We start from the raw sequence: 26177 nt of genomic DNA on the forward strand, positions 1-26177 counted from the left end.
ATGCGGGCATCCGCAAAACTCAATCTTTCATATCAAGAAGCTACTGGTGGCCTCCTCTTCATCAGGATGTTCAGCAATTTGTTTCCGCTTGTGGCAGCTGTGCCCAACATAAAAGTTCAAGACAATCTTCAGCTGGTCAACTTTTGCCTCTGCCTATTCCCACCAAACCCTGGACCCATATTTCTATGGACTTTGTTTCTGATTTGCCAAATTCTAATAATTTCAATACCATCTGGGTCATCGTTGACCGTTTCTCTAAAATGGCGCATTTTGTTCCTCTCCGTGGCCTCCCATCAGCACCTATACTGGCTCAGCAATTTATAAAGGAGATCTTCCGTTTGCATGGGTGTCCTGAAGAAATCGTCTCAGATAGAGGAGTTCAGTTTGTGGCGAAATTCTGGAGATCCTTATGCCAAGCACTACAGATCAAACTAAACTTCTCTTCGGCCTATCATCCACAGTCCAACGGGCAAACGGAAAGAGTCAATCAGGACCTAAAAACATTTCTCCGTTTGTACATATCTTCTTCACAAGACGACTGGGTAGATCTGCTTCCTTGGGCAGAATTTGCTCATAATAATCATTATCACGAATCTTCTGCTTCCACTCCATTTCATACGGTCTATGGCCTACACCCCAGAGTACCCTTGTTTACTCCACTTCCTACAGCCTCAGTACCTGCCTCTGAAGTTTTCCTAAAGAATTTTGCAGGCCACTGGCGCCAAGTACGGGAATCTCTACTTAAAGCGTCCCAACGCTACAAAATTCAGCCCGACAAAAAGCGACGAGCCATTCCAAGCTTGAAACCGGGAGACAGAGTATGGCTGTCAACTCGCAATCTACGCCTCAGAGTTCCATCTATGAAATTCGCTCCCCGCTTTATTGGACCGTTTAACATCTCCCGGGTCATCAATCCAGTGTCCTACAAATTACATTTACCATCTTACCTCAAGGTACCCAACTCCTTCCATATTTCTCTCTTAAAACCATTGGTGCTAAATAGGTTTTATACACCCAAACTGGTTTCTCCTGAAGTGCAGACTGAACATGGCGATGAATATGAAATTAAAGAGATCTTGGACTCTCGGTTTCGACATAAGACCTTACAATATCTAGTCGACTGGAAGGGCTATGGTCCAGAAGAGAGAGCCTGGATCAAAGCTTCTGATGTCCATGCTCCATCTCTCATCAGAAAATTTCACCGCAAGTTTCCAACTAAACCCCAATCTAAGTGTCCAGTGGCCACTCGTAAGGGAGGGGGTACTGTCACAAATCGGGATCTTAGCCGCACTTACCTCATCCGCCGCTGTCATATCACGGCTACCTGGGTCCCTTCTGGCCGTCTGCAGCATTCCCATCATCCACACCTCCGTTTGTAAACAAACACATACTGTTTGTTCTGCTGCATGGGCGCGGCCATCTTGGATGCAGTCAGGTGATCATTCCAGACCAACCAGATTCTGCAGCTGTGATCACATGAACTGATCAGCCAATAGTTGTTTGGGACACCCTATTTAAACCTGCTGCTGTGATCTATTCATTGCCAGAACAACACACTTCTCTCCAGAGGATAGTTCTTGGCTCCAGTGTTCCTGACTGCATTACAAGTGCAGTAATCCTGACTGCATTACAAGTGCAGTGTTCCTGTCTCCATTACTAGTGCACTGTTCCTGTCTCCATTACTAGTGCACTGTTCCTGTCTACATTTCCAGACTGCTAATTCCCCTGCTATATTCTACAATCAGCAAGAACATGAGCAAGAAGTTCATCCAGGCTGCTAAGTTCTGTTTCACTCCTGCTCCAGCTAGTCCCAAGGGTCCCGAATCGGATCAAGAAATTCAGACGACCGTGACAATGTCAGCATTCCCATTGTTACCACTAGCAATCGTGAAACATGTATATCCATAGTAGCTGTAATAGAAGAAAAAGACACATACAAATAGATAAAAATAATTTGAATGAAATTAAGGCAATCAGATACCCCTCTTTTTACAACTTAATTAAACAGCAAAATCTTCTTTCTAATGGAAGTCCAATGGGAATCCTCGTTTGCCACGTACTTCAGTTGGAAATAAAATAAAAACTATATTTAAAGATGTGAACTGCTCCTTACAGAGCACAGGCACAAAATGACTGTCAATTGCTGCCCAGCCAATCACAAGTATTTTCCATGCCAGCCACTTGTTACAGTGTGATCGCATGCTATTCCTTATAATGTGATCCAGTTTGTGAAGCCTGGTGCTTGTTATCACTTTAACAGGGAGACCTCACATCCATTATCCATCTGCTTTAGTGGGAACCAGCCTCAGGCTGTAGCACTGGTGCTGTTCATTGACTTGGGGGTGGGTTATGGCGTCCGTTGCATCCTTACCCTCCAGCCACATCTATACGCTGGATTTTAAGCTGCACATATCTATATTCAGACATATCTATTTTTGCATCTATGTTCGTTATGCATTTTTGCCTTCAACTCTAATTAAGCCTTCTGTCTATATCTTATCACTGTTAAGCAGTAAAGAACAAGACTTTACCAAGTAAGACCGTGCGATGGGGCCCTTCCAAATAAAACACTATAATTCACAATATAACAACTAAATCTAAACAAATTCCACATTTGAGTAGCATCCTACATGTCATAAAAGTCATAGTAGTTCAATTTCACACATTTAAGACAGTGGGTGCTAATGTGTTTACATTGCATATCAATTCAGAAGTTTTCTCAAGTTTCCCCAAAACTGCAGTATTACAATTTTAAGCTTTGTTGAGAACTAGGTGTAATATTTCTCTGAGGGGAAATTATGTGTGATTTGATGCTGAGTAATTATGGTATAAATAGAAGGGAGACTAATTTTCTTTTGGGTTCAGTGAGTGTTTTGTAAGTGTAACATGATCTACTCCATACTTGCCAACTCTCCCGGAATGTCCGGGAGACTCCCGCATTTTGTGAGAGTCTCCCGGACTCCCGGGCGAGTGTGGCAATCTCCCGAATTCTGCCCACTTCACTAGGAAGTGCCCCACTTCCTAGTGAAGTGGGCAGAATTAGATCCCAAACGCCGCGATTCCCGGTGAATCGCGGCGTTTGGCCCCGCCCCCGCTGTCAAATGACGCAATTTGCGTCATGACGTCACAGGGGGCGGGGCCGAAATGACGCGATTTCGGCCACCCCGCCCCTTCACGCCCCCCTCCACTGGCTGGCTCCCGGAAGGGAGCTGAAGAAAGTAGGTAAGTATGATCTACTCCTAGAGAATCATATGCTGCTAGTAAGTTATTTGATTTGAGATGCTCTTTTCATTTTTTCACATTAACAAACGTAGATGTTATGTTTTCTTGTAAATAAATATAAATGGTACATCAAAAAATAGATAACAGAGTCATTTGTAAATGAAAGTTGGTGCAGACTGCCAAATGGAAATAATCTGTTTTATTGCTCTCTCCTATATAAAATATCTGTAGTCATTCCCTTTCTAGTGTTGCTCTCTTTAAAGCTTTTTTCGCCACTGTAACAGACTGTGGGTGAAGTAGTGGACCTTCTGTTATTCCTTCATCATTGTTGTTTTACATATGAATTTATTTCTGTGTAAAGTCCATCTAGTGGTCAGCCTAGTGTCAGCTTACCTGGACACTCAGAACTCCGTAGTTAGTTCTCAATGCACATGGGGTAAATGACAGGAGGTCACCATCTTAGATCTAACAGGTTAAGTCAGAGATCCAGTATATTCCCCCCTTCAGCACAGCTTCTGTCAAGTTATACAGTTATACCCTGTTTTCATTGCGTCATATCCGTTTATATTGTAAATGCATTCTACCATTTGCATTACAGTTTTACCACTTGATCTCACATGTTCTTTACTACTAAAATAAATACCATTCTTCAGATCATTATATCTAGACTGGGTTATTTAAGTAGGCGTGGTTATGCTGTTTGTCTGGTTATACTAAGGCCAAAGGGAAGTTTATAGTGAGGACAGAACATTCTCTGTGCTGCTAGTGATTATTGTTGGCTCACCTGAGGTGCGGAGCGGAATGGGTGACTGGTCTTCACCAGGGACCAACATAAAGTAGATGATGAACAGCAAGGTACCCAGATTTGACCAGCTAGTTCTTGAACAGATTTCAAAGCAGTTTGAGTGTCTCTACTCACAGTGCCCCAGTTCACCCTGTTAGGCAGTTGATGACGTCGGGCGACAGGTTTGGAGACAGGCCAGCGATCGAGACAGGCAAGAAAAAATTTCAGAGTTACAGACAGACAGTAATTGTCAAGATGAAAGATTAAACTGGAAATAGAATTAAGGAAGCTATGGCTGAAAAGTGTGCTAAGGTACAAATACCTGTTGCCTAGGCCTTGCTGCTGTATTTTGGTGCACAGAAGGATTACAGAAGAAGAACAAGGAAGTGTGGGCAAACGTCTATGCAGAAAACAGAATATTAGAACAACTGTATATTTTTATGTTGACTGTCAGCTAACGTGACATAACCAAATTCCTAATTGTTGCTTTGATTTTATGGGCTCACACCTTCAAAAATCATCTGTGTGGAATTTGTATGTTCTCCCTGTGATTTCATAGGTTTCCTATTGGTGCTCCAATGAGGTATGGACTGACGTGGATTTAGATGTTTAGATGAATGATTCTGACAAGAATTGTTCATAGATGATATGAAATTGCACAAACAAATTAAATTTGCATATATTTATAATGTGAATCATTAAATATTACAGGTCATTAGTTCTCGACAAATGAATAGAAAAAAATAAAATCTAAAATAGATATTCAGCAGGACCATAAAACAGATTGGTATTCTGATGTTATATTTACAAATCACGTACATTGTGTAAAGTGTTACTTTGTATTAGAAAAGTGTAGTACTCTAATACTGTAGTGTAGTACTCTGATACTGTAGTGTAGTACTCTGGCACTGTAGTGTAGTACTCTGATACTGTAGTGTAGTACTCTGACACTGTAGTGTGGTACTCTGATACTGTGGTGTAGTACTCTAATACTGTAGTGTAGTACTCTGATACTGTAGTGTAGTACTCTGGCACTGTAGTGTAGTACTTAATGAGATGTTTATATGTGACTATTGATATTGTGTGTTTTGCTCAGAGCCATACAAGATAAATGAGCTTCATGGTTTACTAATCCCTGCAAGCAGTGGAAAAACATAGTGTTACGCATTCCAGTCCTTATCTGTATTTTGTGGAACAACTAGCTTGTGGATGTTTGAAAAGCTGTAGGTAATAATGCCGTTTTTTTTTTTTTTTTTTGCTCCAGCTTTATTGTTCAGGGGTAATATACAGCAAGGCATATGGGAGGACAGACGCTGTTAACTTGAACTCGAGCATATAAAATATAAGCATTTGCGTTCCATCGCCTCTTTCTCCCTACTGAACTGTTTTCATTGGGCTGTGTTTATTGTATCTTGTTTCACATGCGGGTGCTAAAATATGCGATTATATTTCCATCATATTTTGTTATTGATTGTGTGTTAGAAGGGTTTATTCTTAAATGTCACCAGGTGGGAGAATTAATTAGATATAAGACCGGACAAGGGGTCTGGGCTAAACAAGTAGAATAAGCAAACTCCATACCATCCACTCTTGTCCTCTCTTCAACAAGGACATGGGACGATAGCACTCTGGCCCAGACTCTTAGGCACCCTCTCCCCAGGAAACCAGCGGTCACCAGTCAGCAGGGGGTGGACACTCCAGGGACAGCCTGTCATATTACCACCAATCACTGAGTTACTACCCCAATGCACTCCCCCATTAGCTTCATGAACGTGGGAATAATCTGTGTTATATAAACTGTGTTTTTGTGGTCTCTGACTGTATCTTGTGTGATGACTAGGATATGCACTTCCGTCACATGTCTAAGCTGTGCTTCTAGAGAATTACTCTACCTGTTTTGCCTTCTGTTGAATAAATCATGGTTTGGTTGCAAAAATTTGCCTAGGTGATTTTTGAACGAACCCACCAGGACGCACAGACCTCACAGCATATATGGACCTATTAACTAAAAAGTGGTGATAACAATGATTTTATGTTGCTGTTTATCCCAATAATAGAAAATCTGGTGAGGCTTAACTTACTGCACTGCTGGGCTAATCTTGGGGGATATACACATGTGAGACCCAGCTTGCCAGTTCACACTTGTGCAGTGGAACTGTAAGCCCGTAGGCTTTCAGTTACTCTAATAAAAAAATATAATAATAAAATAAATTGTTAAGAATAGCTGACAATCTCAAAAAAAGTAATACTATAAAGCATTTTTGTATTCATTTTTTTATATCCTGATATAGCGATAACAGAACAAGCGATCCTTGTTAGATAAACTGCTCTATAGTTTTCACCCTTTATGAAATAGAGCCCATAATCTGTTGTAGAAAGAGTTGTAGTTCAACCTTAGCTTTTATACTGTGACCAGGGGTTAGGAAGACCCCAGAGCTTGGGGGTTTCTAAAGTAGTGCACCTGCTGAAAACACATTCAAATGAATGGTCTATTGAAATGACTGGGAATAGCTTTACACAACATGCATTCTGGATGCATTAGCAAAAGCAAGGGACTGAATTAACTTCATATCAGGCACTTGAAACTTGGGAGCCTCCCAAACATTCCGGGAGAATAGGCAAGTATGGATGGAACTTCCTCTATTTGCAGCCTTAGATCATAGATATTTGGTTAAGTATTGATTTGTTAGTACAGTTAAGGTATACTTATAATTAATATTATATGATAGTATAATTTATATATATATTATATTACTATAACATGTGTAAGACTCAGTCACCAACAACACTTACAGAATAAGTTTATAAAAGTTGAAAATATGCACTGCTGGAATTTAATTGTGAATATTACATTGAGATTTAATTATTAATAATGATGCAACCATGTACAGGTACCAATAGGAACCAATTAGTAATTAGTTATGCTAAATTTAGTACGAGCAGACTAGAGAAAGCAAGTGTCAGTTAGGTTGCTTTGCGTCACTGCACTGTATGTTTTTACCTATGTTCTGTGGTCGAAGTAGACATTTAGAAGTGGCAGTATGAATGGGAATGTAAGTGAGTGGAATGTGATAGTTTTACAATGAAGGCTGTAGGAGAAGTGGCAGTATAGCATACCACTGTATACACCCCCACTTCCAACACTTCCTATGTTAGTAAGTAATCTCCATTGTATTTTAAGGTGCCGTCAGTAAGATCCATCTATTGCAGTGTCTTAATACTGTGCTTCAGCCAGTTACTCATTGGAGTCAAAACACATGCATTTGATAGTGTTTTAATGCTACGTGTATAAGCGATGACTACACACTGCTTGTCAAACGCCAGTTTGTACCCAGTCTTAGTTAGATATTTAAACCTGTTGTTCATTGATCAATTGATTGATTTATCAATAAATAAATATTTGGAGTATTTTCTGCTGCTACTTTGTACAGTATGGTTATAAAATTTTGAATTGGTTAAAGATTTATGAATAAGTCTAAGAATAACACACACAACTTTTACGACTTGTTCACACATATCACACTGGCAAATGTGGTAAAAATGCATAAAATGAATGTGCTTTTACCAATACAATCTATTGTAGTGGTAGAGCACATTAACGCATTAACAAAATAACTTGTACCACGTTCTCAATTTGTAAACGCAGTGTTAAAATTGTGCTATGCTATGGTGGGAAAGCGAACAGAAGCAACTATTCATCCCATTTTTAATGCACTTTTCAGGCATTAGATAATAGCTAAAACCACTAGGTGTGAACAAGCCCTTAGAGTGAGGAGATTTGTTTGTGTTTGAAAGATGATCCAGTGTTACTGCGGACACAGACACTGCAGCTGTAAATATACTGTATATATGAGTATGACACACTAACATCTAAAATAGAATCTGCTTCAGACACACAAAAATTGTCAGGAGGGGGTGTGAACATAGCAATGAATCCTGGGACATCCCCTGGGATAGATTTCCTTCTCTCAGTAGAAATGCTACACATACAGCTGGCGTCCACATTAAATGTCATGTCATTGCTAAAGCGCTATACTTTGGGTTCAGTTTTGCAGCCGCCTCTCAGCTCTGACTTGGTGTTTGGCAGAATACTTTGCACCAATTAACATCATATAATGTTTGAAAATTAGTCAGAATAATTAGTGGATATGAATCATTTGCCGTTTTCACATTTCATTTGAATATTAAGATAGACAGGATTATTGACCAGTTTACAGCTATGTATATCAACACCTCAAGTGGCATATAGAATATTAGTTTGTCAATTGTTTGCACTGGTGATTTTTTTTAAGGTGTTTTTAAATAATGGCAAAACATCTTGTTGTTATTAGTTAACTGCTGATCTGTTTCTCCTCTGTTCTGAATTGGGCTGGAATAGAAGAATCTGTAGCCAATTAGCGCATCAAAATGTTCACAGCAGTTCAGAGTATAACTGGAAATAGAAAGCAGTGACCTTTCCATTTTATGAGGACGGTGCTTGTAACAGGAACATTATTTGAGAAGGGCAGTGAAAACAAGCTGGAAGCCAAAGAATGAGAGTTAGATAGTAGAAAGAGCAGGTTGCCCAACAGCACAGAGTAGTGACGGCTCATATTCTGGTATCAAAATCTCCCCAAATTGTCTACGATTCTTTGCTTGTTAGATGGTTTTGAAGTTCCATTGTACAGCTATATAGTTAAAGGGACATGGCACTGTGAATCACAGAATTTTACCCAACCCCATACCTCCCAACATGAACGTCCATGGCAGTGGGACAGGGGCGTGGCCACGTCACGATGCGGATATGTCCATATCATGATGGTGGCAGTGACCACGCCCCCAGAGAGCTGCCTAGAGCTGTAAAGCGTTAGGCTGCTCATTAGATATCTCCCACCCCCCAACATTCCCACCCGTGTGACAAACATGTCCTCGGGTGGGACAGCAGGACAGATCTCTAAAATTGGGAATCGGGAAAGTTGGGAGGTATGCATTGCTTCAGTAGCAAGTGGACAGGATGTGGGAGGGTAGCCTGCTCTCCCCGGAGTCCAGGAGCGGTACACAAAAAAAGCGGGAGTCTCCCAGACGTTCCGTGAGAGTGGGCAAGAATGTGTTTATATGAATATGCATAGTATCAAAATCACAAACATTCATTTTTTACTTTAAATTACTGCTACTGGTATAAATAAGGATATGTTATATTTATGTGCAACAGAGAGGAGAGCAACCTGTGGACCCTCCAGCTGTTTTTTGAAGTACAAATTCCAGTAGATTCTGACAGTCACGTTTGATGGGTATAGATGAAAGACTGTTGACAACAGGTTACCTGACATACACATTACAGATTCATTTTGTGGGATATAGTGAAAAAGCCTTCTCAAATATATTTACTGCACTTCTGTTTCAGTTTTACAGCCAGGAAAGTGTTGGTAATAATTATCATGGAGCAGCTTTGGAGTCTCTAGCTTCATGTAAAATAAGTACCAGTGCCAAGTATTAACCCTATTTCTGCTTTACCTACATTTCTCAGCTTCAACAAACAAGGCGTTATTTAATTAAAGCGTCGTTCTGCTTAGATGTGCCATACTGAGTTTGTATTTGGAATTGAACAGAATGAAAGGTGATTAATGTATTACAATGTATGCTATTTCTTTTCTACAGGGCTTTACGTGCTCATAGGAGCTGGAGCTCTGATGATGATCATTGGCTTCTTTGGTTGCTGTGGAGCTGCCCGCGAATCTCAGTGTTTGCTTGGAGCGGTAAGGGGAGAGTCTACAGTCTTTTAATGTACATTTTTTCAGTCTTGTACGTCTAAATAAAACAAAATACGCTCTTTATGAATATGTAAGGTTTTCCCTGTATATCTGCATATATATATTAGAACAAGGTAAAGTACCATACATTCTGGTTGAATAGAACACAGAGAAATGCAGGATTTCTAGAGTACTGTCTCTCTCTGCTGTCGTCATAGATCTTATACAATTATAGTATAACTAATATTTATACAGCAATCAGTGACACAGTGAGCATTAGAAGTAATGAAAGCCCCCAGCATTAGCAGTTCACTAATATATACTGTACTTTTATAATGTGCCCAGTGATTGGATTGCAATGGATTGGGTGAATCCAATTCTAATCAGTTTTAGGATTAAGATTAACCCAAGAACAGGTTAGCAAACCATGAGCTCATGTTAATTGGAGAGATGAAACTTTCCGGGAGACCGGAATGGGAGGAACAGTGTGGAGTCTGGATTGCACAGGGTCGTTTGGCATTTTTGCTGTGTAGGCAGGAAATGCCAATTGGCTCAGTGCAACCCGAACTCTCTGCAGCTTGTGTGGCGCACACAGGCCCTCCCCTTCCAATCTGCTGGGGATTAGGCATCTGCAATTAACAAAATCTCATTTTATCTCCAAAGTCTTATCCAGCATACAGGAGATATGATTCAAGCTCATAGGGGTTGGTGGGTTAGGTTCAAGGGTGCAGGGTGATCATGTTTGTAGGTGAAATCACTGAAAAACGTGTGCAAAATCAATTGTTTGTTAACTTCTTTGCGGTATCTTATTAGTCATACAGTTTTAAGTGTTAGACTAATTATTACTGAAACCAAAAGGCCCTGCAAATATTTCTATAATATAAAAACTATTATGAGCAACTTACACTCAGTAGCTCATTGTATTACAGTCTATAGTGAAACTAAATAAATGCCCCATGCAGAATCTGCAATTTTGTTAGCAAATATCAGGAGATTACTTATATTTACTGTTGTCTGTATTAATTTCTTTTTTCTCTTTCAGTTTTTTGCCTGTTTACTTGTCATTTTTGCCACAGAAATCACTGCAGGGGTATTTGCATTTTTGGGTAAACAACAAGTAAGATATCATTTACTATATTAATCATCAATTTTAATATGGATTTAATTTGCATGTCAGAAATAGAAATAGCAAAGGATACAATTTCTCTGCAGTTGCTAGTTATGTTTATTCTCACGCTGTTTTTATTGAAGAGGTTGATTGCTGATGGACAAACCCATGTTATATGTGGGTACAGACCCTAAATAACCTTTTCATGGGGGTCCATCCACTCCACCATTAACAGATTGCAGCTTTTCACTGTCAGCATTGATAGACTGAATGACTTTTAAAATTGTGTGTGTGTGTGTATATATATATATATATATGTGGATTTTTTTCGTGGATTTTTCATATATCTTTCATAAGAAGAGAGCATTAGTCATTCTCACTTTAGATTTAAATTCTGTTATTCTCTCTTAACTTACTTTCACTACTGTGTGCTCCACTCCACACCTTGCTTGGATGCGAAAAGCATTTGCAATGCATTATGAACGCATTGAAGAACTAACACTTATCCCTGGTTCCCAGGATTCACTTCAGGAATAGGGCATTGGCATGGATTGTAAAGCCACCTGACTCGCACCAGAGTTCATTTTTAATATATTTATTTTTCTTTAAAAAAATAAATATAGTAAACTGATCACAATGCGGGTGCCTCCAGCATGCTGTGCCCTCATTTGGCAACTCAGTCAGGCCATGTGTTCAGCCAGCTCTGACATTCTGACTACTACAGGTCTCTGTAGACTGTTTTCTCTATAGACTGTTGGAAAAAGTTTACCAATATTTGAATTACTTTGGCTGATCTTTACCTGTATGCTGTATTTAAAGTGTTTAATTGTGTTCTTTTGACAGACTGTTACAGATGTTCAACATTTGTACTCAGAGGCTTTCAAAAATTTTTTAGACAAAGCAGAAGGAAACAAAACACTGCAAGATCTTCACTCTTTGGTATGTATTAAATCTTCAGCTTGTGTGGGATGGAAACAACAGATGAACAAGGCCATTATTATAACAGGGAGGGAAGGGGTAGACTACGTAACCCATGTAAAGTTAGGATGCAGATGTGGCCGATTCATTTCCTGGGTTTCTCGAAAGTGCAGTCATCTTCAGCCGTATCATTTGCACCCACTAGTGATAGTCTTTGATTTAAAAAGTACACATATGCATGACATTAGCTAGCACAGAATGTCTGCATGCAAGTAAAATAGACTATAAAATGTATATGCAGTACACATTGCAGGCATCTTCATTTATGTATTTCATTTAAAAAAAAATAAAAAAATATATTTCTAGAAATGATTAAGTTGTTTTTTTATTTTATTACAATTTTTTTATGTGTCCTGATGTGACCTTTTCAGGGGCAAATGCAGGATTTCTAGAGATAGCTATCATTTTGAGAAGAGCTAGTCTGCTCTCCATTCCTCTCCCATCCCATGCAAATAGACGAATAATACTGCACGCACTACTGTTAGGTGCACGCAGCTTCTCCTTCAAAAACAGTACAGTGTGAAGCAGGACATACCTCCCAACTGTCCATGCAGTTTGAGAAAGTCTTGATTGAGCGGGACAGTCAGCCAAAATCAGATCTGCCCCACCAGAGCTAGGGCAGTTGGCAGACTATCCTTCTCTCTCCTACATGTTCTTGCAATTTTTACTACCTGTGCTTGTTGTTCGTATCTTAATGGAAAACGTATAGGTAATTGAAATATGGAAACCCGAGCAATGAGTGAACACTCTAAGCCTCCCTCCCCCTAACCAACCCCGAAATTAAATAAATGTTTAGCTAATTTATAATAATCAGGCATTCCTCCCTGCAACTAGCCTGACATAACATTAATAGTATTCACATTTAATAGATAGCCTACATCCACTTAATCAGCCCTGACATTAAAATATTAGTATTCACATTTAATAAATAGACTTATTAGCCTAGCATTTAAATAATTAGTATTCACATTTAGTAAATGGCTCTCCTCTCCATTTGCAGACACATGTTCAATTAATAGCTTCCAAAACACCCCAGCATTAAAATAATCATCCCATCACCCCACTTTATAGGCCCCACTATGACCCCAGTGTTAAATTAAATATTTCCCACCATCAAATAAATAGCCCCCACCAATAAATTAATAGCTCCCACCACCATTAAATGATTAGTCCCCATCCTCACTCTATTATTAAACCAATACCTTATGTCCCCACCCGCACTTCATTTAAAGCCTCTTATCAGACTCCCACCACACTTACATGGAAAGCCTCTTTCACTGACACTTACCATCTGCCTTTCTGCGCTGTAGATTGCTCCTTCAGTCTTTACACATCCTGGCAGCAGTGGGGGAGAAATGGGCAGGAACACAGCATTGGAGATAGTGGAGAACAGGATCGGGACAATCATTGGTCACCAGGTGTAAGGTGGCTGTTCCTGGGGGAAAGGGGGTGGGGGACAGTCACCAGAAAGTATACTGGGTCTACAGCACCAAATTCTTAAGTCTGTGCTTGCTTTTATAATGCATACAAATTTGTTTATACTAGAGATGCTCAGGCTCGGTTCCCTGAGAACCGAACACACCCGAACTTAGCAGATCCGAGTACCGAGTCGAGCCAACTCAGTACTTTCGCGCGCCCTCGGAATTGAAAACGAGGCAAAATGTCATTATTACATCATCGGATCTTGCAAGTTTTGGATTCTATAAGTACCGCCCTCTACGGCGATCCAGCGCCATTTCACAGAGGGACACAGAAAGGGTAGGCAGTCTCTAGTGCACTTGGGCAGCGTCATAGGTAGAAAAGAAAGAGGAGAGGTAGCAGTGTTCTTCAAAGTCTCCAGTGACATTCAGGAGAGCTCCATTGCTAATTTTCATTGCTGAAATAGAAATAATAGGGCTGGCATGCTTGGTCTTCTAAATCTGCAGTCACATTGTACTGTGTTATATAGGTAACCCACAAACAGGAGAGCTGTATTGCTAATTGTCATTGCTGAAATAGAAATAATAGGGTTGGCAGTCTTGGTCTAAAGCTGCAGTCACATTGTACTGTGTTATCGAAATGAATTCACAGCAGTACACAGAAGACCGAAGCTTTATTGAGACAGATACAAATATAGGGAAGGGTGCATAAATTAAGGCAAGACATTCATCAAAACTTCAAACAGTGATTGGGGAATGGGTTGTAGGGAGTAAGGGAGCGGGAGACACAGGCCCAAGGTTTTATTGAATAAACAGATACATAGGGGGGGAAAGGAGAAGAGGGAGACAGTAAATTATTCATCTTCCTCTTCCTCAGGACTGTCAATGGTGTTACAGTCTCTTAGCAGGCTGTGGATCAGCCTGCGATAGTCCTGGATGGTCATCTTCTCCCTTTTCAAGATAAGGCGATTCCTGGCAAGCCAAATAGCATCCTTAAAGCAGTTCATAAGGTGCCAGGCCTCCTGGATTGCCCCAATGGTGTGGGTCCTAGGAAATAATCCATAAAATACTGAATGGTATGAAAGGCAAGTTCTGGGCACACTGTCCTTAAGGTCATGTTCCAAGGCATCCAACAGTGCCTGTGCAGTGGGGGCAGTCCCAAAAAATATGCTGTGCTGTTTCCCTTCTGGTGATGCAGAAGGGGCAGTGGACATATCGGTACAGGTTCCGGGAGTGCATGAATGCCCTGAGAGGCAGACCTCCCTGGATAGCTATCCATGCAATGTCTCTGTGTCTGTTAGTCAGCCTCTTAGAGTCCACATTCTCCCACATATGTTTTCTTGTAGCAGCAGGGAGCCCTGGAACAGACTCCACAATGTCTTTAGCTCTGATGAGCTTGTGGACAGTTTTTGGCTTCCACAAGTCTGGTTTAATTCCCTCCAGATGGTGCTCCCTCACAAATTTTCCAACATCCAGGTAAAACCAAGGTGTAGTCCAGTTGTAAGGGAAGGAGCTGTCCCACTTGTCCCAACCAAGGATCCTCCAAAGAGGCAGTTGGAAAAAGTGAGATATGGACTTCCAAGCAGAGCAAATGTTCTTTTCAATAAGAACTCTACGGATGCAGTTGCAGACAAAGAAGGCTCGTAGCATGGTGGGGATATCCGGGATCCCTTTCCCACCTTTGAGGGGCTCCTTGTACATGACTGTCTGCTTCATTCTGTCCATGTATTAGCTGTAGATTTACCACAGTTATCCAAGGAACGGGTGGAACGATCAAATGAACCATAACTGATTTCATGATTCATTCTCAGTTTCACTGTACCGGCCGTGTGCTCAGGGTGACGGCGATCTCCTCGTCATCATCTTCCAAAGCTTAGTCTGCAGGGGCCAGTGACACACCCATTTGTTTTCTCAGGTCTCTTAGCTGTTCTTTAAACTTTAAAATGTATCATCCTGCCTCAGGGCCTCCTCTGTATTATTCTTCTGAAGAGCAGTGTATCTCTCGTGCACAAGCTCTCTTAAATCTGGGATTTCATCCGGTGGGTCACGTTTTAACTTAAGTACGGCCTCCTCAACTGCGTCTATATATTGGTTTAAATCTCTGTTCAATGCAGCGTATTCCAACATTACAGATACATGCTGCCTGCACGTTCCGTGTCACAGTCTGTCTGAAGCAGATCTATTGCCACTCCAGTTGTAATATCCATTCCTGTCTCTACATAAGTTTGGCAGTTTCCAGGGATGACAGGGAGGTATGCACAGAAGAGGAGATTATAGATGCAGCTCGATCAGACATGGTTTAATAATGTAGTGTCCATTGACAGCACTGTTAGGCTTAAGGCAGCTAAGCTATTGTTAGCTTGTTTTGTGGGAGCCCAAACAAAAAGAGCACTTCAGCCACAAAAGTGGCACTCCTTGTCGCTGGAGTTCTTGCTTTGTTAAACTTTACATGTCCTTTTCAATATCATACATAAGGGTGTTTCGGAGGGCCCAAGGACAATTCCATCTTGCACCACTTTTCTTTTCTGCCACTGCTGTGTAGCAATGTTTCCTAGATTTGCTATGAACTGCCGTGTGTTTGTGCCATTGCTCTGTCACTTACCATCCAGCCAGATCGCTGTAGTCTTTGTCCGAAAGTGTATGAAAATAATATTTTGACCAAAACCAAAACCCGAAGTTAATCCAGATCCAAAACCAAAACCAGAACACAGGGGTCAGTGAACATCTCTAGTTTATACTGCAGTCTCTTTTATGTGTCTATGTAAGGCAAGTACTGTTTAGTCAGCGTGAATAATATAATTGGGATAGCAGTTGTTTGCTGAATGGATTATATATTATATTTCCATGTATCCTAGTTTTCGGAATTGGGACATACCCAAATCCCATTTAATAAGGAAACGTGACTGTGTCATGTTGGGGGCATTCTCGATTGCGAAACACTAGACCGCCTTCATTCCTTATCTCCTCCTCCAAATAAATCACTTGCCACAGGTACCCTTGTCGGACATACCACTCAACATTCCCAGCAGCAGTCAGGATAAAAGTCCTGACATGCGGGACAGTCCACTAAAGTCGGGACTGTCTTAATTGGGACAGTTGGGAGGTATGAAATATTTAAAATGCATGACGGGAGGTGCGGCCTAGCCCAAATGTAAAATACAATGTAAATATAGAGCATGCCCGTATGTGCGTTCAGCTTACTGCTTTACCTTACTTGGAACCTAACAGGAAGTATGAGATGGAATTTACGACCTGATAAATCTTTGGTCAAGCGGATGTCAAGATTTCTCATTTCAAATGTATTGGCGCCCTAAGCAAGTGTTTATCAATTTTTTATTCACTATTCACTCTGCATGAAATGTATGTTTTTTTATGTGTGTTTCTTAAACAAATACTGCATAAATACAAATGTTATATGAATATATATATATATATATATATATATATATATATATATATATATATATTATTTGCATTTTTTAATTAAACGGTAGATTTAATTCATTTTGTAAATGTGTCTGATTCATTCAGTATCTGTAAAACTTTTTTCTCAACATTTTTCAAATTTAAATGATTTATCCTCCAACATATTAAAGATGTATTTATTTTCAATTCAGTTGATTTTGGGCGATTTATTCTGCTGAGCAAAATCAAAGTTTTTTTGTAATCATTTGATTAGGCAATGTGATTTAATAGGAGCGCAAATTTTATTAAAATGCTTTTCCCATAGAAATGAATGGGAATATCTCAGCCAGTTACAAGCAATGTTTACATGTTGGACACTTGTCATTGATTGAGCATGTACTGACAACACTACCATTGACAACATTGGAGATAGCGACACAGCGATTATATACAATTGTGGAACTATTCCAATGTGTTCCAATGGACTTTTAGTTCCACAAGAGCCAGCATCCAAGCAGTCAGTGGCTGCCATGGATTGCTGGGATTTGCAGTTCCACAACAGTATTTTCACCTTGACTGTCTGAAACCAGTGAGATTTTTCTTGGAGATTTCCATGGTCAATCGCAATGTAAATGACTAGGAAGTAGATTTGGTCAAAATCAACCTTCATAACACAACAAGGATCTACATGTTAAAATGGCAGTATTTGTGGTGGGTGAAAAAAGTTACATCGGCCTGGACGCAGATATCCGCCCAACATACAGAAACCAGATAAGATATTTCCATTATATTCACACAAACGTGACGTCATAAAGACAGGAGCGGTTCCCAAAAGAATCGTGTGGTGTAAGCTTATGTAAGGATAAGGCAGATAATTAGTTGTATTTGTGTAAATAGAAATATACCGCTTCAGTGCACTTTCAGAATTGGCCTCAAGTATATTTTGTACAATTTTTATTGACTTATGGGGATTCTTAGAACCTTCCCCTAATATCTACATAAATCTTTGCAAATCTTTTTATTCAACGTTTAAAATTCTAATCCTAATTAATTTCGACCATTGTTTACAGGCAAAATGTTGTGGGAATGAGGACCCTAAGAGTGCAGAGCGTGTGAGCAGCTTGTGCTTAGAGGAGCATAAGCAGCACAAGGTATGTTGTATGTATATCCCAGCCAGTGTTCTAATTACAAGATTGCTGTGAAAAGATTTGCAGATATATAGGGCAATGTTTATAATGTATGAACTTTAAGCAATATCCGTTATTTTCAGTTGTTAGTAAACTAAAAGGGACAGAGTAAATGGTAGCAGCCCAAACGTTTAACCAAACATATCATTTAATTTCCCATTAGAGCTGCATAAATGAATAGCAAATGCATACTGGAAGTTTACACATTGATAGTGTATAAACCCGATGTTTACAGTGGTCAGGATTAAACAGCGTTACTAGACTTTGACTGGATATTGGGGTGGTGGGCTGCGGCACGCAGCCCCATACCAGAAACCTCGCTGTCAGTGACTGCATTGCTCAGATCGCTAATTGCCTGTCTGCACTTACAGATCATAAGCTAGATTTAAAGCTGGCTACACAAGCAACAGGATCACTTTTCAATTTGGCCTCATTGGGACACCTGGATCATATAGGGGACCCGTTAGTGCAGTGAAGTGATCAGTTTCAGATAGCGATGTCTGCTGAACTAATTTTTACCTAATTTTTCAATGTTTGCTCCAGTATCCATGCAATTAACATGGGGCTGGCATGTCAATTGCTGTTAGCTCCAGGTTATACTGAATATATCAGTGCTGACATTTAAGGAGACCTAAGACAGTCTACTCCGATTTAAAGAAAAATAATGTTTAAATAAATTTAAAAAAAGTGAAAAAAATGAAAGCTACGTTTGCTTCCAGACCCTATAGCTGTATTGCACAGAAACCATTCAAATACAGATTATTTTTAGTGTCCTTATCAGGGGTTATACTAATTAGTTAAGAGTAGCTACGGCAAAAAAATCATGAAAACGAGTATTTTTTACATTTTTTCCTGTGTAATGTATTTAAAATATAAAGATATTTAGCATAGTATGTTAGTAACAGAATGGGCAATAGAAATCTTATCTGTCTAGTGAATGGAAGATTTCACCAGCAGTCTTAGGAGCACCTATACAGTAGCTAAATAAAGTTCTGGCATTTTGTTGTAACCTTTTAATATTTATGTAAGGCAAGGGCATAGGAAAACAAAAGGGATGATTTATGTGCCTGTATAACAGTTTTTGTGACCTTTATGTTAATTGCCTTGTTACAAGTGGTGGCTGGGAAAGGACTATAATGATAGAGAGGAGAGGAGTGTTTTATGACTGTATAGATCTTCAGCTTTTGATGTCCTCAGTAGTGCAGCTGTAAGCTCTCTTTTACGGGTCAAGTCAAATAGATTCAGAGAAGATGCAAAGGTGAGTGAGTCGGTGGTTTTAAAAGGCAGAAAAAAGGCAGAGCAAAAAACAGGTTTGTTAATATGTTACCTGCTTTATAAGTGAGCAGCAGTAGGATTAAAGAGACAGGTTTTACATCCAGGAGGAATTGAGGTCTTAAAAAGGTCGGAAGGGACAGTTAGCATAAGAATTAATATTTAATAAGTATGACAGAGGAAGTTACATGGGAACATAGGATACCTTCTTCTAGCAAGTTGAGTGTCTGGGAACTAAATTCACATTCCTTTTGTGGAAAACCGATTAATGCCTTTGCTTTTTATTGGTAACAGTCGTACATTACTGCATGTAATAATCACACCTGTATCTGACATCTTATAGAACTGCTTGGAAGAGATTGAGAAGGTGGTACATCATAATTTTCAGATAGTTGGAATACTTGCAATCTGTACAGCTGGAATAACTGTAAGTATTCTGCATATGACAACATGTACTACAATAAAATAGCGGACTGTAGTTAGACTGAGATATTTTCAAGCTGAAACAGTTCAGTTTAAAAGTCAAACTTCTGAAAAAACTAGGAAATGAAATGCAACATAACTACATTTTATTTAAAATAATAATTTTGTGGTTATTCATCCATGGGGATTGAAAATACTCATTTTACAACTGTTTTTTTTCATAGTGTTAGCGTGCATTTCCTGCAACATTATACAATTCCACCCAATTTGGAGGGTTCCTTCAGTGTCGTCTTCTGCCTGGCAATGCTCTGAAGTGGGCTTGTTATCTACATGCAACGTATTGTCAATCAACAATACAGTACGGCATGAGTAAGGGGCATCAATGGGCCAAAACAAACATTGGCGTATCCGCCATAATAGGTGGAATTCCAGACCACAAGTAACTAATAATGTAGGATAATGTGTAACTAACAATTGGTAGAGTTACCCTTTAAATACATTGCTAAAAATTATAGCTATATTCAAATCAGCTGGAGTTAAAGTGGTTTAAATCTGGTAGTAAATATGTTATTATTCAAAATAAGCCACATTTAAAAGACAGGTGAGAATAGATTTTTTTAAATTCTTACTAAAATATATATTTTAATATAAATGTTTATAGATACGTTTGGACAAAATGACACTGATTCTTGCTCTCTTCCACATGTATCTGGCTGCTATTCTTGTTAGTGTTGGAAAAATAAACTAAATCATCTCAATGACAGTTTGCCTGTGGGAAGAAAGTTTTTACATGTTATGTAATACTATCTTGTAAAATGCCTCTAATTTAGATAACAGCTATATATCCTAAGCCCTATACATAACTGCCCGTGCATGTCCCTTAATGCAAGGTTAAATGTTTACTTTTCTGTGGGTAAATGACTTTAACACACTTTAATTATAGGTAAGTGAACCTAACATTAATAAGTTGGATATATAAACTTTATTTCATATAAAGGCGCCTTTTATTCATATAGTATTTTGTGTTTTCTTTTTTTTTAAGTATGATAATGACCTGGGGCCTGATTCATTAAGGATCTTAACTTGAGAAACTGCTTATTTCAGTCTCCTGGACAAAACCATGTTACAATGCAAGGGGTGCAAATTAGTATTCTGTTTTGCACATACCGTATATACTCGAGTATAAGTCGACCCGAATATAAGCCGAGGCACCTAATTTTACTACATAAAACTGGGAAAACTTATTGACTCGAGTATAAGCCTAGGGTGGAAAAGAGCGCCAATTTAAAAACCTAAATAAAAATGATAGTTTCAATGTATGAAATCATTTGTAGCTAGATGACAAGGAACATTCATAAATGATTATAAAATCATTGGGTACAACCTAATCGGAGGGAAAGAGCTGGCATGTAGTTTAAGGCAGCATTATAGCACAGTAAGAGAAATGTCAATACTTCAAACCTGTTTTGAGCTGTTAACATCTCTCTCTGTGGATGAGGTCCGCTGTACACGATCCTGGCGAGGCCATGTTGTGACAGAGCTCCGTCTGTGAGTCAAGTGCTTCTCTTTGCTGCGGTAGAACTCAAAGAGTTGGTGGCAGACTGGTTCCAGCAGCTCACTCTGAGGTTCCTGAATCACTTCATACAGGGCAGAGACCAAAGAACTCTTCTCCTTCAAACTTACAGCATAACTTGTAATGGATGCCTCAGGCAGGGTCTTAAACTCAGATGACCATTCCTCCACAGCTCCTCTCTCTGTAGTCAACATCTTCCCACATCTAGTAGTCTATACTGGTCGTCTTGTGATTGAGAACTGTGACCCCCTCCACTCACATATCACCATTAAGTACAACAAGGACTCACAATGCGGAGTGAAGTGTGGAGGTGTTCCCTAACTGGACGGGCCGGTTAGGATCCGCACAACAAAGTTTCCGAGCATTTGAAAGGAAGTGGATCCCTCCCTACTGGTGCTCTCGCCGAAAAGGTCCCAGAAAACCACAAAAGGCTGGAGGAAGAGCAGCCGATCCGAGTCCAGAATGGTCACCCAGGGATGCAGCATGACATTGCTGGCAGAGACTCAGCCTCCCGCACCCTCGCTCTTGTCTCTTCTCCTCGGGAGATTTTTCACTTACCTGGCAGATGCGTTCCAACAACAGGAAGTTCGGCATTTGGAACGCAAACTTGCGTTCCAAATGCCGAACTTCCTGTTGTTGGAACGCCTATGTAGAAGTTGACAGCCAAGGGACCGAACACCAGGTAAGTTGACCCGTGTATAAGCCGAGTGCCCTTTTTCAGCATACAAAAGTATGCTGAAAAACTCGGCTTATACACGAGTATATACGGTAAGTTAAATACTGACTGTTTTTTCATGTAGCACACACATACTTGATAGCTTATTTGTACACTGAAATTTAAAGTTGATAGTTGTGTGCCACATGAAAAAACAGTCAGTATTTAACTTATGTGCAAAACAGAATACTAATTTGCACCCCTTGCATTGTAACATGGTTTTGTCCAGGAGACTGAAATAAGAAGTTTCTCAAGTTAAGATCCTTAATGAATCAGGCCCCTGTTTATTAAATATAGAGATTGGGTAAATAAAGGAAAGACACTTATTTAGCTCCTACTGTGTGACGTGATCACCAAACTGCTGGATCTGTATCTGCACTCTCACAGTGATAGCACTCAACAGCCAACTGTATCTTGTCCAGATTTCAAACACTTACCTCCACCTACTAGGGCCAGTAGAGCCCCTTACATCCATTCCCAGGCCAATGTGGTCTAAATTGAACTTGCCAGTTGCCAGTGTACCATTAAACTCACCGGGCCTGAGTCATTAAGGCAAAAAAGGAGTAAATGTTCTCTGGGACAAACCATGTTACAATTCAAGGGGTGCAAATTAGTTTATTATTTTGCACATAAGTTAAATACTGGCTGCTTTTTCATCTAGCATACAAATACTTGATAGCTTTATTATTACACTGAAATTTAGAGTTTATCTAGGACATGTCCTACCCCAACTATAAATCTGTCCCCACATTTTAAATTTGCCTCCTCCTCCAATGCAACATGGTTTTGCCCAGGTGCAATTGTTTCTCCTTTTTTATGTTTTGCTCTCCTTAATGACTCAGGCCCACCATGTCTATGCCCAAAGTCTTTTCTGACCATATTGTATCCTGAACAGATGCATCATTATTTCTATTCAGACCACAGGTGTCAATCAGTCATTATTAGCTGTGCTGTGTGAATGTGTCTTTGTCCTGTTACCTGATTTGGCAGCAGCATGGCATATTAAATGTCCTTAATCTCTGTTGGCTGAGAAGACATTCAGCCTGTACCATCCATACATTTGCCACATGTTCATATCCAAGAATAAACTTTACTTTCATGTCAGTCCAACTGTGGATATCATTTCTTGCCAAAATAGGTATTGTGAAATCATTAAAGGATGGTGAACAGAGTGTCTTTACAAAGAACAATATCTCTGGGAAGCTGCCAGCTGATAAAAATGACACATGCAATGTGCTATTGTCTACATATTTAGAAATGACTCAATGCCATAATTACAAGCATTCTAGCCTGCTCCACCCTGCCGTAGGCTGGACCTGCAGATGTCGCTTAAGTTCATTCTCTCTACAAGCAGTTTACAGTTATTACATTTAACTGTTGCATTATTCCACCACCGGTATAGCTATAATAAGACATTGAAGCATATTAAGCCCTGAATGTACAAAATTCTATAGCAAGACTTGTTGGAGTGGCAAGTCTCTCAGGAAACATCCAACTCAAAACAGCAATATTGCTATGTCAGGTGCTTATACTTATCATCATCACCATTTATTTATATAGTGCCACTAATTCCACAGCGCTGTACAGAGAACTCACTCACATCAGTCCCTGCCCCATTGGAGTTTACAGTCTAAATTCCCTAACACACACACAGACAGACTAGGGTCAATTTGTTAGCAGCCAATTAACCTACCAGTATGTTTTTGGAGTGTGGGAGGAAACATACAAACTCCTCACAGATAAGGCCATGGTCGGAAATTGAACTCATGACCCCAGTGCTGTAAGGCAGAAGTGCTAGCCACTTAGCCACCGTGCTGTCCATACTTATGTCCAACTACAGTGTTGGGCTTGACAGCGTTAGTTAGAAGTGCAAAAGTCACATATAATACACAATATAAAGTAATGAAGTGTCATATATACAACAGAACAGTTTCTTGAAACTGTTATTTATACAAGCAATAGTCATATTTTCCATATAAAATGAAAAAAAAAAAAAAAAAGACAAACACCCCCACATCCATTGTTACCACTTTATAAATCCTATGGGAATATTCTTTCTTGCAGTACTCCAAATGTAAACAACAAATATGTCAATATGGAAACAGCCAATCAGAAGCAGCTAGATAGAGCTGCTGGCCTCATCATTATTATCACATACCTTAAAACCAGGACTCCATTGCCCACAGGAGATACAGGGGTGTGCTACATTTATATGTGTACACACCATTAGTGTACTCAACTTAAGTTTACTCACCTCGATGCTGCTTCGACAGGTGGAAAGGACAGCAAGTCTAAAATACACTTAAATCTACAAACAGACGTGTTTTGATTTGCATGTACAGAATGGAAATGCGTGTATTTATGGCCCACAATATTTCCTACTGTAAATGAGGCCCATAGTTTTTAGCAGTATTGCATGAAACCATAGGTGCCAACTCTCCCAGAGTTTCCAGGAAACTCACAGATTTTTTGGAGTTCTCCAGGACTCCCAGGAGAACAGGACAACATACTCACATATATGCACTGGGAAAATGGGTAAAAATGCCTGAAAACTGATGCAAGGTTGTTCATTTACCAGAACATTCTGTTATACTGGTAGCGCACGTTAACGCATGAGAAATTGGTTTTGCCATGTTCCACGATATTAAACATAACGTTAAAATGCAATAGTGAGAACAAGCCCATAAGAAGCCTTTCATTTTATTTTTTAATGCCCTTTTCAGGCCTGAGCACCTGAATAGTGCATTAACAGCATGTGTGTGAATAAGTCCAGAAAGAGATCAAGGGCCTGATTTATTAAGGCATGCAAAACGAACGTAAATTGATTTTTATTTTGAAACGCACGTAATTCGGACATACGCATGTCTGTATTCAACTACAAGCGGATCTGAAGAAACGTCTCTTTTTTTAAAACCGGTCTAGGTCCGCTTTGCTCTAACATCTTCAGTACGATTATTGAGGAGCGTGACCTTTTCTTCACAACGACTGTTTACTCTACTGATTCCGAGGAATTGCGATTAATGAAGAGGACGGCAGCAGACAATGACGTACTGTGCATGCCATCAGTAATCTTTCTACAGTTAAGGGGGCAAGTGTAAGAGGCGCAGCCTCTTCAATGTTAATAAGTAAGGCTTCCCTATTGTAGCCTTTAGGTATTCTCCAACCAGTGGCGGATCCAGGGGGGGCGATCGGGGCGATCGCCTCCCCCTAGCAGACACTTGCTGCCGACGGCTGCACAGTATGTGCAGGTCCGTCCAGCCGTGACAGGCAGGGACAGTGTGCTGCCCGGCTGCTCTGACTGTGTTTAAAACACAATCAGAGCAGCCGGGCAGCACACTGTCCCTGCCTGTCACGGCTGGACGGACCTGCACATAGTGTGCAGCCGTCGGCAGCCTAAGATGTTAAAAAGGGGCGGGCCTAAATCGCCCCCCCTATCTCGCCCCGGATACAGCATTTTTCTAGATCCGCCCCTGTCTCCAACTGCCCCCTTAACTGTAAAAAGATTACTGTCTGCATGCACAGTACGTCATTGTGTGCTGCCGCCTTCTTCATTAATCACATTTCCTCGGAATCAGTGTAGTAAACAGTCGTTGTGAAGACAAGGTCATGCTCCTCAATATTCGTATTGAACATGTCGTTGTCACTCTTGTCAGGGTTGCCAGCATCGGGTATTAGATTACCACCGGTCCAATACATATGTAGAATATAATGTCCCACCAAAACGCACAGAAAAAAAAGTAGTGATTGTCACCTGTTAAAAATATAGTCATTAATGAAAAAATGTAAAAAAAATAATTTTTTCTCCATGCAATACATTTATCATGATGTTATTAATGTCTACTGTACAAAATTCATTTTTACAGTAATTCTTGATTGCAATCCCATGTTCTAGCATGCATACACCATATGCAAGTGATGCGACAGAAAACCACGTACCTTCGAGATGCCCAAAGATTGATTCGGACACTACTGTGTGTGCATACGTCCATTACCCCCCCCCCCCCTCCCCCTGTTCGCGCCCATGAAACGTAGGCTGTTATAAGGGTCCTTGAAGATGAACTGGATGTTCTTATATTATTATTACGGAATATTCATTGACATATAGTCCGTTTCTGGGCATACAGAGAGTGACTTTACACAAAATACGGCATGTAGCAGCATTTACCTGCCTTAATGAATCAGGCCCCAAGAATGCTCTATGCTTAATGCAAATTTTAATTTATCCTCTTTGATCATTTGAAATGTTGAGGTACACATGATAATAATTGTGCATTACGGTGAAGGGTTCCTATCTCCTTCAATGCATTTATTAAAGTTCCTGGGCAGACAACCTTTGGCATTACATATAACTGAAAATGCACCT

At 40.0% G+C, this 26177-nt stretch overlaps 1 protein-coding gene across 1 annotated transcript in view; it reads left to right on the forward strand.

Annotated features, from left to right (window-relative positions):
• The window catches only part of TSPAN2 (tetraspanin 2), a 150310-nt gene that overhangs the window by 108876 nt on the left and 15257 nt on the right, over window positions 1-26177 (forward strand). The window contains exons 3-7 of the mRNA XM_075196348.1: window positions 9644-9741; window positions 10778-10852; window positions 11687-11782; window positions 17715-17795; window positions 19447-19530. Coding sequence (XP_075052449.1) covers window positions 9644-9741; window positions 10778-10852; window positions 11687-11782; window positions 17715-17795; window positions 19447-19530 — 434 coding nt within the window. The remainder of the gene's footprint in view (window positions 1-9643; window positions 9742-10777; window positions 10853-11686; window positions 11783-17714; window positions 17796-19446; window positions 19531-26177) is intronic.

The sequence above is a fragment of the Mixophyes fleayi genome, chromosome 2 (assembly GCF_038048845.1).
Source record: "Mixophyes fleayi isolate aMixFle1 chromosome 2, aMixFle1.hap1, whole genome shotgun sequence".
Taxonomy (NCBI): Eukaryota; Metazoa; Chordata; class Amphibia; order Anura; family Limnodynastidae; genus Mixophyes; species Mixophyes fleayi.